Raw genomic sequence first — 17702 nt, 5'->3', positions numbered from 1 at the left:
AGTGCCCTACTTGCTTCTTTTGGGCTTGTATTCCTAGACCTGGTTGCTTATTTCTCTCACAAGATCTGGCAACACTGCCTTTTGTGTCTCCAGGCTGTGAGACTCCTGCTACAACCTGAAGGGAGTGTCTGTCTGTCTGATCTGATCTGAAAACATAACATAGCATATTCATAAGGTAAGATATGATCCACATTCCTGCTCTTTCTGGGCCCTTTTAGATGAATGAGTAACATAAGGATCAGTCATGTTTAGTTTCTGTGTTGCAGGGCGACTCACTGATAATGTTTACTGATCACTGCATGTAAACAAGACATAACTGTATGCAATGTGCTCTTAACTTATATCACTCAGTGGTGGAAAAAGTACTTTTTTTTTTTTACTTGAATAAAAGTATCAATACTGTAATGTAGAAATATTCTGTTACACGTAAAAGTCCGGAATTCAAAATATACTTGAGTAAAGGTACAAAAGTATTTGCATAAAAATATTTAAGTACTGAAAGTAAAAGTACTCCTTTTGCAGAATGTCCCATTACACAAGTTTCCAAATGCATAAAAATGCTTTGAATAGCAGATCTACAAGCTCACAAGTGTGAGCTTGTAGATCGGCTATTTTCAAATAACCTAAGTATGCATAGCCTAGGGCTGAAGTGGTTAATGTATGTTTTGTCATAATAGTCAAAATCTACAAAGTAACTAGTTAGTAAAGTTTTCAAATAATTGTTTTGGAGATTGTTGAAATACTCCAGTAAAGTAAAAAAAATATCTCACATTGTACAAGTAGGCCTACAGTACTTGAGTAAATGTACTTAGTTACGTTACACCATTGATGTTAAAACACTGTGCTTTAACTTATTGACTGTATGTTGTTAACCAAACGCCATGCTTTAAAGGTTAGGGGTAAGTGATAGATTTTTGGGTGTAAACGTTTTTGGTTAAAAGGTTAAAGCACTATTAGTTGATAGTAATCATTGCTATAGACGCCCTGTCTCTTTAATAAACAGCTCTTTAATAAACAGAACATACATTTTCCAATTTCAGCTAATCAGGAGAGAGTACCCATTTGTCAGCTTCAATTTGATAGTTTTCATTAATAGTTTCAATTTTGTCTGCTCATTTCTTTGTGTCATTACATCACTTGTGTATCCTGCATCATGTATGAGTTCTCTATCCTGATTGGATAAAAATGGTATCCTGACCTGAAAATGCATTTTCTGTTACTAAAGAGCTGGAGAGACATGGAGACTCCGGTTTCAGAATGAAGAGCTATTTAAACACTTATTTTAACAAAGAAACATCACTTACCTTAAAGGAGTAGTTCACCCAAGAAATTGCATATTTTCTATCAATTACACACCCCATGAAGCCTTGAATTCATCGGGATAGGAGACTCAGTAAGAGTCATCAAATTATTGGCTCAGGAATGTGACACAAACTAAAAAATCTCCATGAATTCAAGGCTTCATGGGGTGTGTAATTGCTAGAAAATAAGTAATGTTTTGGGTGAACTACTCCTTTAAGCATGTTCATGCTTATTTTTTTTTAATAATACTTGCATGTTGCATCACCTTTAACGTATATCACTGTATGTTAAAACACAGTTTAAACTCATATCACCGTATGATAAAACACTGATTTAACTTATAATCACTGCATTAAAGCTGTTTTAACTTATATCACTGTGTGTTACAACACTGTACTTAATGTTGCCTGTACTTTGCATGGTGTTCATGCTATAACGGCATAGTATGTACATAACAAAACAATATATACATTTTCCACCCATCATTTCCAGTCATCATCAGCCACTGGAGTAGTGTGGTGGTGTTTACCTGCAGAAACTCACCGCTCTCTCGCTGTAGTTTGGTGTTTTCACTGTTTGTTTTGGTAGACCAAAAACATCCTGTCTACCAAAACAATAGTGAAAACACCAAAATACAGAAAGAGGGCAATGTGTTTCTGCAGGTAAACTGCTGCTATAGAGGGAAATGATTGGTAAAAATGTATATATATATATATATTTATTCATTTGTTATGTAAAAACGGGGCAATGGTACACACACACACACACACACACACACACACACACACACACACACACACACACACACACACACACACACACACACACACACACACACACACACACACACACACACACTATATGCTTTAAATATATATATTTAATATCCAAATGATCGTATGTTATGCATTATACATCACTGTGTATGTGATATAAGTTATAATGCATTGCATACTAAACATTGGTATGCTAACTGGTAACCTAAGGGTCCATTTTGGTTCAATTTATTTTGTACACTCCCAGAATTACAGATCTGTAACGGACGGTCCATTTGCTTCCTAACGATGAACAACTTAGCTGGGGACCCCCTGGAACGCCCTCAATGACCCCTGGGGGCCCCTGCGCCCCATGTTGAGAACCAATGCTTTACGTCACTTCTTAGTTGGTAGTTATAGATCATGAGGACAATACCTCTGGCTGCGTTCTAACCAGAAATGTACCATTTATTTACAGTTTAGCCTTGTTGCTATCCAGAGCAATTTGACACGTGCACAGATCAGAGTAGATACATCTAAATAACGTTCTGTACATTTGAAACTATAGGATACCAGGTAAACAGTAGACTAGCATCTGTGGAAACGGCATGCCATCTAAATAACATTCTGTGCATTTGCAGTTAAGCTGCAGTATTCTAACTAACAACATTTAACGAGCATACGTATCTGCATAGTTACTGTAGTGTCCAGTGGTGGAAAGTAACTAAGTACATTTACTTAAGTACTGTAAAATGTTGTGGTATTTGTACTTGAGTATTTCCAAATGCCAATACTTTTACTTCTATTCCACTACATCTCGGATCCAAATATTGTACTTTTACTCCACTGCATTTATTTGAAAACTTTAGTTACTAGTTACTTTGTACATTTTGATTATTATTACAAAACATACATTACCCACTGAAGCCCTTGACATACATTTCGGCCATTTGAAAATAGCCGATCTACAAGCTCACAAGCTTGTAGATCTGCTATTTTCAAATGTTTTTTATACATTTGAAAACTTGAAATTGGACATTGTGCATAATTGAGTACTTTTACTTCTTGTACTTTACGTACATGTTGATGCCAATAATTTTGTACTTTTACTCAAGTACATTTTAAGTACAATTCCGGACTTTTACTTGTAACAGAGTACTTCTATATCGCAGTATTGATACTTTTACTTAAGTACAAAAGTACTTTTTCCACCACTGAGTATAACTAGCAAAATGCATGTAAAGAGATGGCTACACAGGTATATGAAACTACAGTAAAACCACATCTTTATTTACCCAGGGTTAGGGTGGGTATGCTGAGCGTGAGTGCTCTTTATCAGCAACGCCCTGCTTCACAACAATCACACAGACACGCACATGAAAACCTACTTCACAATCGCACAGACACACACATTAAAATCTACTTCACAATCACACCGACACACACAGTCATTAAAACCTACTCCACAATCACACAGACACACACATTAAAACCCCAGTACAACCACAGTCCTGTACTGTCGGCCAAATTTGAGCAGCTCCACTAATCATTTGCTACAGATTTCTTTTCAGTAACGGGCGTCTCTCCGTTTCTCCAGACAGGAGAGAGAAACTTTTTTTCAGCTTCAATTTAATAGCGTTCCAGTTTCAAATTTGTATGGTGCTGTCCCCAATCTGACAGACAAGGGACTCGACTGAGATTTGGGCCTGGAGGGAACAAAGGCACTTAACAGTAGCTTCTTTTGTTTTCCCTTTTTTCACCGTTTTCCAAGTACATTTACTTAAGTACTGTACTTAAGTAAAATTTTGAGGTAGTTTTACTTTACTGGAGTATTTCCAGTTTTCAATACTTTTACTTTACTTTGCTTACTCCACTACACTATCTCAGAGGCAAATATAGTACTTTTACTCCACTACAATTATTTGAAAACTTTAATTACTAGTTACTTTGTAGATTTTGATTATTATTATAAAACATACATCCTCAGGCCTATATACATTTTGGCCATTTGAAAATAGCCGATCTACAAGCTCACAATGTGTCGCATCGCGACGCATTGTGAGCTTGTAGCTCTGCTATTTTCAAAAGATGTTTATACATGTGAAAACTTGTGAAATGGGACATTCTGCGTAATGAGTACTATTGCTACTTAAGTACATTGTGATGCCAATACTTTTGTGCTTTTACTCAAGTAAATTCTGAATTCCTTCTACTTAAGTTAAAAAAAAGTAGTACTTTTTCCATCACTGCCATTTTCCCATTTCCCGCTGTGACCCCTTCAGGAGCTGGTTGGTGTGTGGGGATGGGTGACAGCGCGGAGGAAGCAGCCATGAAGTCCTTCCTGGGTCGTTTCCTGGAGGAGTTCCCGGCGGCCCTGGGTCCGGACGACCCGCTGCCGCTCTGCCCGCTGAGTCGCAACAAACTCAGCCTGGACGAGCTTCCTGGAGAGAGCCTGGAGCTCGGCCTGCGACTGATGGCCGCCAGGTGAGACTCTTGTTTTCAGCGTAGGGATCATGCAACCTTTCATTGTTGTCGTTATAGTGAGTATTCTATCGATTACCTTATCAACTGGCAACTTTGATGACGGAGAGGGCCACTATATTTCCACACTCACTTCAGAGGGCCACATTGCATATACTGTTGGGCAGACACCTTTTTTTTTGTAAATGAATGCCGTACTTCTCCATTCTATGTCACACAAAAGTAGCAAAAATAGCTGATCTACAAGCTCGCTATTTTTTCTATTTTTTTATTGGAATCCTGATTTTTTTTTTTTTGCTATCAGGACACCTAGTCTGTCCTAATGAAGGTCTAACGACTGAAACGTCGAATAAAGAGCTACATTTTTTGCAAGATCTAGACGGTGTGCGGGTCCCATTCTTTGGTCTAAACCATCAGAGATCTCCTCCATAATTTGTACATTTTTGACTTACGCACCTGTCACCAACCCTTGAGGTGTGCATCGGCCTCCTTCACAACAATTAATTGGAATTCTGAAAAGTACATTTTGTATTTAATTTCAAATGCATTTAGTTATACTTATGTATAACTTAAGTATACTTTTTGAACTTAAATACAAATACATTGGACAATAGAATGTCACACTACATAGTGCAGTACCCTTTCTTTATCATTTCAGGCCAGTCTATAATGTCAGTACTATGGCAACATATTGATGACATCAGGGATCTCCATTACATAGATTGCATAGAAGGGACGCAGACAGACAGACAGACAGGTTACTTGTTAGTGTATGCTACACTGCAGGTATTCCACAGCTAGGATTGGACAGTACACACTTTTCGTGTGTGTGTGTGTGTGTGTGTGTGTGTGTGTGTGTGTGTGTGTGTGTGTGTGTGTGTGTGTGTGTGTGTGTGTGTGTGTGTGTGTGTGTGTGTGTGTGTGTGTGTGTGTGTGGGTGGGGGTGGGTGTGGATTCCTCACATTCCTGCCTGTAGAAACAGAATGATTTACATATCAGTAATGAAGCAACACACAACAATATAAGTTGCATGTTTTTCAGTTGAAAAGCTGTTATTTTCACTGAGCAATATGGTCATACTCAGTAGAGGTGCAACAGTTTATAGAACTAATCGATTATATAGAAGATAATCAATTATAAAATGATCAATTACATCAATAACATTTTTATCAATTTTAATAGCTTGTACTAGTAATAGTATATACTATTTACTTCTGTTATCTCCAGAATTGATAATCAGAATCGATAAAATCCTGATACCAAGGCCTGTAACTTACCACCTAGACTATGTTTGTTAGTTTTTTCCCTGGAGCAAACCACGCAAACACAACGTTACAATGTTGTAGCCAAAAGTCCAATTCATAGGCATACAGTAGCATACATAGACCAGCAGGGGCAAACTGCTTAGTGCTTACAAAAGCCTGGGAATTTAAATCAGTGATTCTCTAAGTTTTTAATTTCAAGGACTCCCAGTTTGATATGCATTAAGCCATGGGTTCCCAAACTTTTCAGGCTGCGACACCCCCAAAATAATCATATTTGAACTGCTGACAAGCACTTGGAATTGTAGGCATTACATTTAGTTTGACTCGGTTCCACAAATAAATATTGTGAACTACAAGCTCATAACGCCTCACAGTGCGAGGCGTTGTGAGCTTGTAGGTCGGCTATTTTCACAATGTTTGCCTCTTTCTTACATAATAGTTGACATTTTAGTATTAAAAAAGATCTTAAAAGTCATTCAATTGTAACTTTAGAAATGTGCCGATACCCTGTATACACTTATACTGTATGTTTGTTTACCGTTGAGTGAGAAAGCAATGTTGCACATTAAGCCAATCATCTGAGGACTCCCGAAAATCCTTTGGAAACCAATGCGTTAGGCCACACTTTTTATACAATTACCTACCAATGTGTTTACCACTTTTGCTAGTGATTTAAATGAGAGCGGATTTGTCATGCAGCTGTGTGGCCTGGCGTCCAAATCAGTCTTTAGATGCAAGTTCACTCACTCACTCACGCGCACACGCACGCGCACAAACCGCTGAAATCAGGACAAATCCCTTGCCTCTTTCGGCTCAAAGGAAATAAGCTGAAAGGTCCTCAGTCATGACGGAAGCAAGGAAACACGGGCCTGTGTGTGTCCTTTCACTTGCACTCGTCCTCCGAGGCGCTTCCCGTCAGAACGACATCATTTCCTGCCTGTATACCAGCCATTGTTCTCCTTGCTTCCTGTGTTTCCCTGCTCTCCTGCTCAAGGATTCTAAAAATGAAGGATGATACACAAACTTCACGTAACAATTCCAGATGGCAGATTCGCCAGGCACTAACTGGAGGCGGAAGTTGCACGGGATGCATCGAAGTCAATGAGAGTCGTCTGGACAAGCATATGAATACACATTATCTTGTAAAACAATGGTATACACCTGGCACAGTACCCTGATCTGACCCGTGTCCGGGTAGCGCAGTCGGTAGAGCTCTCACCTTTGGACCACAAGGTCATGGGTTAGATCTCGGGCAGCGCCAACAGGGCGTATGAGTAGCACGGCTTGGGTGCGGCAAGTCTTGCACTAAGTACCAGTGGTGGAAAAAGTACTTAAGTAAAAGTATCAATACTGCAATGCAGAAATACTCTGTTACAAGTACAAGTCCGGTATTCAGAATTTAGTAAAAGTGCAAATTAATTTAGAGCAAAAATTTTTTTTTGAAGAAGTATTGGCATCAAAATGTACTTAAAAGTACCAACAATAAAAGTAGTAATTGTGCAGAAATCTTCCATTTCATGTTTTCAAAATGTATAAAATAATTTGAAAATAGCAGACCCTACAAGCTCACAACGCGTTGTGAGCTTGTAGATCGGCTATTTTCAAATAGCCAAAGTCTATATAGGGCTGAAGTGGGTAATGTATGTTTTGTAATAATAATCAAAATCTGCAAAGTACCTAATAAATAAAGTTTTCAAATAATTGTAGTGGAGTAAAAGTAGTAAGTACAATATTTTCCTCTGAGATGTAGTGGAGTAGAAGTAAAGCTATTGGAAATTGGAAAATAAAGTACAAATACCTCAAAATTTTACTTAAGTACAGTACTTGAGTACATGTACTTAGTTACTTTCCACCACTGCGTATGAGTAGCATGGCTTGGGTGTGGCAAGTACTGGGTGCTGATGGTAGGTGTGGCGCTCCACCTCAGCATTCCATCTCCCAGATGTCTAGCGCAATGTACTGGGGATAGACTCCCGCGTTCTCGGCTGATACCGGTTATAAACCTCTCCGACCGACATACTTACTTACTTAGGCTACTATACACAAACAAATACACACAGTCACAGTGCCATTGCATTATTCCGCCCTTAGCCTAAACAAATACACACAGTCACAGTGTTGTTGCGACATTGACAGAATAGACTGATATCAATACAGTGTCAACAGTATTATCAGTACAATACAATAACCGCACCCTATGGGTGTTATTGAGGAATAGAACATACTGATATTACAGTCTCCATGCAAATATCAGAGTCGGTATCGATACGGTAATTTTACTGGTGTTACTCCAGATGTATTAGTTTATTGACTGGGGCAGATGATTTGATTTATTGAAAAAGTAATCGATGGCATAATTGCCAAGGAAATAATGCATAGTTGCAGCCCTAGTCACATAAATACTAGATTTTCAGGACTTCAAATCTAATCGTATATTGCGCTGATCAGTGCAATTGTCGCTGAGTTATGGCCATTTGAAGTGCTATACACTGCTGTAACACTGCTGTAACACTGCTGTAGCGCAGTATGCGTGCAATTTAGTTTTTTAGGGTGTGACTATTCTCAGATCCCTGAACAGTGTTTGGGCCAAGTTTGGTACGCTTGCTGGTAATCATCAAAATAATAATAATATGTAGTGGAGACACTGGAGCAGCTCGGACAATTGAAGCCTCTTTTATTAACCCATTAGAGAGATTTTTCATTGAAAAAGAAAAAGTACTCAGGAGCCAAGATACAGAATTTTTAAGTTTTAAGTTAACAAGAAAGTGGATAGGAGTCTAGATCTTCGAAAAATCATATCTCCTTGGTCTTTGGGTCAAATTAAAAAAATAAATATAGTTCACGTAGATCTACGCGACTGGCACGTGGCGGCTTTAAATAGGTTCGCGTAGATCTACGCGATTGGCAGTCAATCAGTTAAGGTGCTGAGTTCAAAAAGATCGAATGACGCTTCGACGCTTCCTCAGAGTCATCATCAATAATTAGATGTGTTGCCATGTCTTTTTCATCATTTCTATATTCACAGTGAGTTTGTGTTCTGTTCTCCCGGTGGTCAGGCATGCCCCTGCGGCGCTTGGCGCCACGATGTGCCACAAAGCGCTGGCACAGCTGCTGAAGAGTGACCTCTCACCTTTACACTGTCCCCAACAGCCTGAGACGGAGAAGGACGAGGAACAAGGAGTGTGTGAGTGTCCCCCGTATGAGCTGTCACCATCATTACATTTTAGTTGATGAGTAATTGTCAAACAAACAATTGCTTTTAAAGATTGAATTGTGTTTTTACGTACCATAAAATGGTATGCCATAAAACAGCTCTCAGACTTTTTCATATCAATGAACCCATATTTTTCAACCCATATTATATATAATGTATTCCTCCGCAGACCCTTGCGAAAATATCTTGTGCCAGGGACCCCCATACAAGATTTGTGTTGTTAAAATGTTCAAAAAAATAAACATGAAAAAATTAAAATCGTTTTTGAAAATAGACAATGGTGTTAAAGTGGGTCAACAGATTTTGATTCTATGTTCACACATTTTTGCTGGGGACCCCCTGGAGGACACTTTGAGAACCACTGACATCTTTTGAGAACCACTGACATAAAACCGTATACGGTTTCATCCCTATTCCACACCTATTTTGAAGTGTCTGTCTGTCTGTCGGTCTGTCTGTCTATCGGTCTGTCTGTCTGTCCGAACCACAGTGGTCCAATCAGAGGCGGCTCAGCGTCTTTTCCTGAACCAGCTGAGAGAGGTGGCCGCGGCCTGGCACCGCAGTCCGCCCGCTCTCCCGGCTGCCTCCTCCAGGGGGCGCTACCTCCTGTGCTCCGTGCACGCCATCAGAAACACACGCAGGAAGATGGAGGACAAGCACGTGGCGCTGGTCGAGTTCAACCAGCTCTTTGGCCTGCAGGTACGTACAACAGTGATCTAATGAAGACTAGGTTTCGGTATCGATTGGGTTTTATCCGATACCGGTGCTAAACCGGTATAAACGGTGCCGGTGCCAGAACCGATACTTTTCAGTACAAAAAAAGCAGTCAATGGCCGGGTTTCCCAAACGAATTTCAGCTCGTGCGTAGCCTAGAAGCTGCGTAAGAGCCTCCACGCAGCTGCGCAGTAGCAACCCCGCTGCGCACTATCTTCATTAGTAGCAGCTGGTTGTGCCCTACGTGCCATCTAAACTGGCTTCGGGAGACACCATCGTCGTAGGTTCTCGAGTGCACAGCGTTACATGTATGCTAAACTACATTCGGGAGACAACACGCACGTAAGACCTCCTGGACGAAGCCTACGTAAACTACGTAGTGCTGTCCTACGCTACACAGCAGTTTAAACACCCTTTGCGAATATATACAGTGAAATGGATCATAAAAATACCAGAGCCAACTGTCAGATGTACAATTTGTAAACTTCGGGTTCATGTCATGCATAGAGGACGAAGCAGCGCAGCCGCTCGCCCTACCCAAAAGAACAGATATGCAAACTATCGACACGGCATGTCGCAGTGCGTTGACAGCTTGTATGTCCCAGGGCGCTCGTAACAAACTGCTGCGTAGGACAGCACTCAGGGCTACAACCTCTCCCAGGAGTAGGAGGAGTAGGATACGTGCATGCTGTTTCCCGAATGTAGTTTTAGCAGACACGTAATGCCGTGGACTTGGGAACCCACGACGATGGTGTTTCCTGAAGCCAGTTTAGATTTATTTTTATTTTTTTGTAATTAAAGTATTTATTCATTTTTCAACAAATAAACATGACATAACATAACAGACAAAGACCAACAACACAACAGTACAAATAAATTAAACAACAACAACAACATAAAATAAATAAAACATAACTAAAGCAGGCAGTCATAACTAAGCTAAGCGGACAACACCCCCCTACACCCCTTTATTATCAGTTGTGATTATACATCAATTGTGATCTGTTTCAACATATGATCAATGCAGCAAACCCTTTATGTACAAAAAGAAGAAATCCCATACTAGATGGAACTGTATCGTACATTTGACCCATTTCGATTGCCTTATCGATCCTACTTATCATTTATGTAGTAGGTTAAAGTGTAGTTTATACAATGTAGTACGACAGCGTCACTTGCAAAATGCTAAATAAAGAGCTGATCTACAAGCTGACGATGCACGCATGTCAGCCTTTAGGCAAGCGACACCATTGTGTGGTCAGTGGTCCACAAAGTAGTGTATAGATACTATATACTCTGCTCTCTTTCTCTCGGAAATGTAAACATTCTCTCTCTCTGTTGCAGGACGGCGTGGAGAGGGCGTATTATGGCGTGTTCGACGGGCACGGGGGCCTGGACGCCGCCACTTATGCTGCCGCCCACCTCCACGTGGCCCTGAGCCAACAGAAAGCTCTGCACAAGGACCCTGACGCAGCGTTCAAATCCGCCTTCCACCGCACCGATCACATGTTCAGAGGCAAGGCACACAGAGAGGTAACCATAACCCTAACCGTAACCATAAACCTCAAATCCGCCTTCCACCGCATCAGCCACATGTTTTTTATTTTGGTCATAGTCTTTTGAATAAAATTCCATTTTAGTTTTAGACACATTTTAGTCATCTGAAATGAAAATGAAAAAAAATTAGATTTCAGTTGAATAAATATCATATCATAAGATTTTAGTCAACCAAAACTACAGTTGATTTAGTCGACAAAAATGTAACAGGTTTAGTTAAAGTGTAATGCGTTTGTTTTAAGTGATTGTCAAATGTGCATTCGTCTTTTTTTTACTTATTTGTTTGTATTAATTATCTGAATGTAACAGTAACAGTAACAAAAGTTTTCAAATAATTGTAGTGGAGTAAAAAGTACAATATTTACATCTGAGATGTAGTGGTATAGATGTATATAAAGTATTTGGAAAAACGGGCATACTCAAGTAAAGTAAAAGAACCTCAGAATTGTATTTAAGTACATTTACTTGGGTAAATGTACTTAGTTAATTTCCGCCCCTGTTAAGTCGTCTCTCTCGGGTGGAAACCTCATATGCCCAAATTCAAAATGAGCAAAAGTAGCAGATCGACAAGCTCGAAACGTAGATCTGCTACTTTTGATGCTTTTGTGTGACGCTATAGTATGATCAAGCAGGGCGTTAATTTACGAAAAAACACAAAAAGTTACATGGAGATAAGAGGCCGACAGCAGCAAAGTGTTTAATGAGTGTGTGTTTTGTGCACTCAGCGTCTGCGCAGTGGGAGCACCGGGGTTGCGATGCTGCTCCAGGGACACAGTCTGAGCGTGGCCTGGCTGGGAGACTCTCAGGGCATGTTGGTCCGACAGGGACAGCCTGTGACACTGATGGACCCTCACAAACCAGAGAGAGAGGTGAGGGAACACACACACACACACACACACACACACACACACACACACACACAAACACAAACACAAACACAAACACAAAAACAAACAAACAAACAAACACTCACAGGTACGAGTTCAACAAGGAGATAATTGTAATGGGATATTAATTGATTGACTCAATACTTTATTAACAGTTTGCAAATAGTACAGTGGTACGATTATACAACGATGCTAATAGGATAACACAAAAAACCCTAAGGGCTTGTTTCCATTGTAGTCCCATGTATTCAATTCATCAAGACATTTAAAGACCTACAATAACATACAAGAACCCATCAACACTAGTAGCAATAAACGTATATGTACGGGGGGGTCATTTCGGTCTCAAGCTTAGAAGACTTGTCTAGGACCAGTTGCAAATTGCAGACAGGTGCTCTTTTATGGCGGTTTTGAAGGACGGTAAATAGTCACACTTTTTGATAATAATTAATTATAAATTAATTAATTTAGTTGGGGTGATAAAAAAGGACAGGAAAAACCTTCAACAGCTCACAGTTTAGTCTTTCACAACTCATATACAGTAGAGCAGCCTACTAGGATTACCCATAGCTCCAAAACTAGAATAGACTCCAAACACAGTGGAGAGAATCACCAGAACTTACAATCTTTTAACCGATCTATTGGATCACAATATTATCTTTTTTTTCTAGAAAACTCACAAAAAGACGTTTTAGTTTACACGATAACACTAAATCACAACAGCACAATTTGGTAGGACCAAAATTGACTGGACCAACATCTCCTCTTGTGACAATGTTGCTCTCAATTCTTAGTCCAGAAGAGAGTCAAAAGAAAAGCAAAGATTCACCCTTCCTTGGATTGATAATGAATGCACACGGTGAAAAACAAAGCAGTCTTTATAATCAGGTCTAACCACAGACAGACAGAAATTCACCCTTGTCACCTTTGCCTGCCACCCCCCAGGATGAGAAGCAGAGGATCGAGGACCTGGGCGGCTGCATTGCGTTCATGGGCTGCTGGCGTGTGAACGGGACCTATGCCGTGTCCAGAGCTATAGGTCAGTGTACCAAACATTAATTAAAAAAATCCAAAATAAAAAAGGCAAATCTTCAGAAATGTTCAAACATTTTCAAAAGTAGTGGAAAATCGCCGATCTACAAGCTCACAACGTGTCAACGTATCACGATGTGGCTCGCTGTGAGCTTGTAGATTGGCTATTTTCCCCATTTTTGGGGGCTTAAAGGGAGCCTAAGTGATATTCTTTTTGTTAAAATAAGTGTTAACCACTTGAACCCCAGCATCCATATTGCAACATCAGCCAAAAATAGCACATCTACGAGCTCACAATGTGTCCCAACGACTAGATATGCTGTAGTTGGAAGAAAGTGGTCTGGGTACAGAGCCAACTCAGGTCCAGTTTACTAAGTGTAGAGACTTTAACCGGTTAAATGGCTCTTTAGAGTTTTTGTTAAATGTAAAAGGTATCGTTTCGCCCTCAAGCTGAAAAATGCTGTGGAACTCCTGCTCCAGACCACTAACTACTAATCATTCCACCTTTTGTGTCCGCTGCAGGTGATTTTGACCAGAAGCCGTACGTGTCAGGAGATGCAGACTGTTCCACCGTCCAGCTAGGTGGCGACGAGGATTACCTGCTGCTAGCCTGCGACGGTTTCTTCGACACAGTGAAACTCGAAGAGGTCCCAGGGCTGGTCCTGGGGGCGCTCCGGGAGCCCAGAGACCCGGAGGAGGGGGGCGACACAGCGGAGGAGAGCGCTTTGGGAGAGAGTGTCGCTCAGAAGCTGGTGGCGCACGCCAAAGCGGCCGGTTCTAACGATAACATTACAGTTCTGGTGGTGTTCCTGCGCCCGCCCGAACAACTCCTTGCTGAAGACGCCTCCACAGCGGCCACAGAGGCTACAGAGAACTACAACTCCCAGAATGCTTCTGTGCAGTAAGTCACAAGTAAAAAAAATAGTTTTTTTAAAACTGGTTACTGCTCGGCCAAGGAACCCAGATTGAAATGAATCAAAAGTGTGTGCCAAACTACTGAGCATCTCTCAGCCTTTGTGTTTGCCGCCTGGTGCTATAACACACAGGTGTTAACCATAACGTTTGTATATCTAATTCGTGTTGTTGTTTTGTATAGCGTTTTATATGTCAATGAAATCCACAGCCTTTAAATCTTCCCACCTGTATCTGTAGCTCATTAAAGGGCTCTTAGAGTTGTTTGCGTTCAAGTTGAGCGGTCGAGATTAACACCTTAATAATCCCTTCGTACTTAGTTGACCTGTACTCTTAAAACAGACAGCTCTTGAACAATCTCCCAACGCTACAGAGAGTCTCATCCTTGCAAAAGTTTTGACCGGATGCTGTCAGCTGTTTGTCATTATTGCGTTCACGAAAATATATTTTAAAATATATTTAGGAATTTCTGCTATAAGCAGCAAGCAGTTGATAAACTTCGGCTAATTTGGTTTCTTGTCGGATTTATTTACCGGACTGCAATGGTGAAACGGAAGAGGGGTGGAGGCGAGACATTCCTTTACTGTTCCCATTTCTACACTCAAAATGACATTTCAACTAGTTCAAGATGTTTGTTTTACTAGTTTACCTGTTGTAAAAAGTATTACTTAAATTAAAGGTTGTGGAATATTCCTAAAACAGCGCCAACAAAAAAAGCAAAAGGTTTTGAAGATGCAATAATTTGTACTTTTAAAACGCTAATCCAAGGTGTTAAATGATTTTCTATTGTATAGCGTTAAAGTATTATGGGATGTAAAGGGGAGGACATTTTTTTATTTTTTTTAGCTTACAGTCTCGCTTACAGCAGCCGATCTGCTATTTTAAAAAGAATCTTGTATGGGGGTCCCTGGGCAGTGGGCACAAAATATTTTCAAATGGGGGTCCGTGGCTAAATACATATCAATTTGGGGCTCCTTAATTGACATGAAAAGGTTTGAGAACCACTGCTGTATGGAAATCTAAATTCAATGTACAGTATGGGCTTGAACGGCGGAGAAAACCAGCCGCTATCAAACTTACGCCCACTGTTTTGAAAACCAAAAACATAAAAAGTGTGAAAGCCGCTGCTTTGGCCAGTATGAACACAACTCATTATTTAATTGATTGAATTAATGGATTTCCATCATTCTTTCTCCTAAAGCGAGAGAAACGGCTTGTTTTGCTACTGAGGAAATGGATCCAATTCTATTCCAATTCAATCTTCTCTTATTGAATAAGTCAGAATTCCCATAACTATACTTGGATGGAAAAACATAGCTAGTGTTGTCCTTGTGTCTGTGTATCAGTATTTGCGTACAAGTGTACATGTGCCCTATGAATCTCCAGTATTAAACAACATATCATTGGTGAAGATCCAGATAAAGCGCCATTCACACTTAAGCACAATAACTATATAACGATAATTATGTGAGCAACAAGATATACGGATAATCTAACTCTGATTCTGAATTCTAAGGAGATGAGATAGTTGTACCCTATACCTGAGGTTCGCTTCCTAACAGTCTCCTCATCTGCACTGATAACAAAACTTTCTGAGGGTGAGGGTGGGTGACAGATTGCATCCCAGATGTCAGATGGATTTTGAATGGCTGTCAATGCTTCTATCGTTCATAAAATTGCACTGAAAGTGATCCAAACGATATGGTTGTCGTTATAGTTGTGGTGTGGACGCTGCCATCCATATGAGTTGGAACCATTTAAAGCAACATATTTATAGTTATCGTCATCGTTGTCGCGCTTGGTGTGAATGGCCCTTAACATTGTATTTTTAGTTGCCGTGTCCACAGAACGCATTTTTGGAGCTGCTACTCTCAGCGCCACTCAGCGCCAAGCATCACGATTCAGTGCTCTCAGTGAGCGTTTTACAGGCACTGAGCGCTCTGGGTGCTTCAAGTAGAAAAATAGTTCAACTTTTAGGAGGTGGGCGGCTGGGCGCCGCTCATCAATGTCACTTTCCTATGCTGAGGGTTAGAGAAACACAGCCAACAGCTGTGTTTCTCTAACCCTCAGCCAACAACCCTCAGCCAACAACATGCTCAGTGCATGTGTAGCGCTCTGGACATTATATCCGTCCCAAAAAAAAAAGTTTTCTGTGGACACAGGCCCTTATGCAATCAGAACCGATGTGTATTAGAATGAATGTTTGTTGAATTCTCATGTGCCAAATGCAAAAAAAAAAAGTATTTCTAAAAGGTCTCTAATCACAATGTTTTTTTTGTGGTATATTTCGGCCATTACTATTCTGTGTGGCCATTAAAATGGTCCTGTAATTCTCTTGTTGTTTAGGTCTTGACTGGAGTGCCTTTTTTCTGTCAATGAAATGCCTCTAACTTAAAGGTTAGTTTATAATGACATCATATGTTACTGTAGGTCATATCTAACTTATGTTGGTGTATTATTACATAATATATTACTGTATAATAATATCCTGTGTCATATCCTGAATAAGTGCTAAAAATGTTCAACACTTAATGGAACATTGCCCGAAATGACCAATGACTTTGGTTGAATTGTACTGAATCTGAATGGACATGGGCGCTCGGGTGGCGCAAGGTTAAAATGAATCCTCCACGGTGCATCCGGCTTGCTGAGCGTCTAGATACGAACACAATTAACCCGTGTTTGGGGGAGGGCGATCTTTGTCGCTGAACGCAACCCTATGGGCTGGGGGCAGAGCCTGCTGGTGAGGAATATGGAAGAGGCTGTATGCACAGCAGCCATACTGGAAAGAAATTGGGCCTCTTCTTACTTCCTTCACAGGTGTTACCAATGATACTAATGAAGGCTCTGTTCCATTCTGGTCAAACAGAGTCAGGGTGCTGATATTGTGCATGTTGACTCACTGGAAACATTCTGCTACACCAGTGGGTCTCAAAGTGTGGTCCAGGGACCCTCATGGTTCCCTGAGGGGGTTCCAAATGGCCTCTTATGGGTGTATAACTCTGAGAGTGTACAAATGGAACCAAATGGACCCATAAGGGTCCATTTGGTGTCATTTGTACACTCTCAGAGTCATGGGGGTCCTTGAAATTAAAAGGTTTGAGAACCACTGTGCTACACTAAATGGAACAGAGCCTTCATTAGAATCATTGGTAACACCTGTGAAGGAAGTAAGGAAGAGGCCCAATTTCTTTCCAATATGGCTGCTGTGAGTAGAGCCTAGTGGGAGTAGTAGGACGTCGGTGCCATGTCCTCCCATTGGGGGCTCCTCACTGGCAGGTGAGCCAGTATTGGGTACAACAGCAGTGGCAAGCAGCGGGAGGAACTAATTGGCATAACGACTTAAGTGGGAGAATAAAGGAGTCAACAAATAATAATTGTCTACTCTATAAAAACAGACACACATTTCCAGGGATCTGTCCTGATGGCAGTTAGTTTCATACAGGAAGAATACAGTACTTCTAGAAAGAGAGTGACTCTGGATTCATGCTTAAGATAAGCGATCAGTTATCATGCTGCTGTCATTTTTGCTACTTGTTCTCTGTGTGGTTTGTAAGTGTTTGTAAACTGTAAAATCCTGTCT

At 40.6% G+C, this 17702-nt stretch overlaps 1 protein-coding gene across 1 annotated transcript; it reads left to right on the top strand.

The window, feature by feature from the left end:
* The first annotated feature begins 109 nt into the window (after positions 1 to 109).
* ppm1f (protein phosphatase, Mg2+/Mn2+ dependent, 1F) lies at positions 110 to 16159 on the top strand. Its single transcript, XM_080432584.1, has 8 exons — positions 110 to 175; positions 4340 to 4541; positions 8860 to 8987; positions 9508 to 9716; positions 11076 to 11264; positions 12014 to 12157; positions 13121 to 13214; positions 13730 to 16159. Exons 2-8 carry the CDS (start codon positions 4360 to 4362, stop codon positions 14110 to 14112), a joined length of 1329 nt encoding a protein of 442 aa, XP_080288710.1. The 5' UTR covers positions 110 to 175; positions 4340 to 4359; the 3' UTR covers positions 14113 to 16159.
* The last annotated feature ends 1543 nt before the right edge of the window (positions 16160 to 17702 follow it).

The sequence above is a fragment of the Gymnoscopelus braueri genome, assembly GCF_963280865.1.
Source record: "Gymnoscopelus braueri genome assembly, chromosome: 7".
Lineage (NCBI taxonomy): Eukaryota > Metazoa > Chordata > Actinopteri > Myctophiformes > Myctophidae > Gymnoscopelus > Gymnoscopelus braueri.
This window is presented reverse-complemented; position numbering and strand designations above follow the sequence as displayed.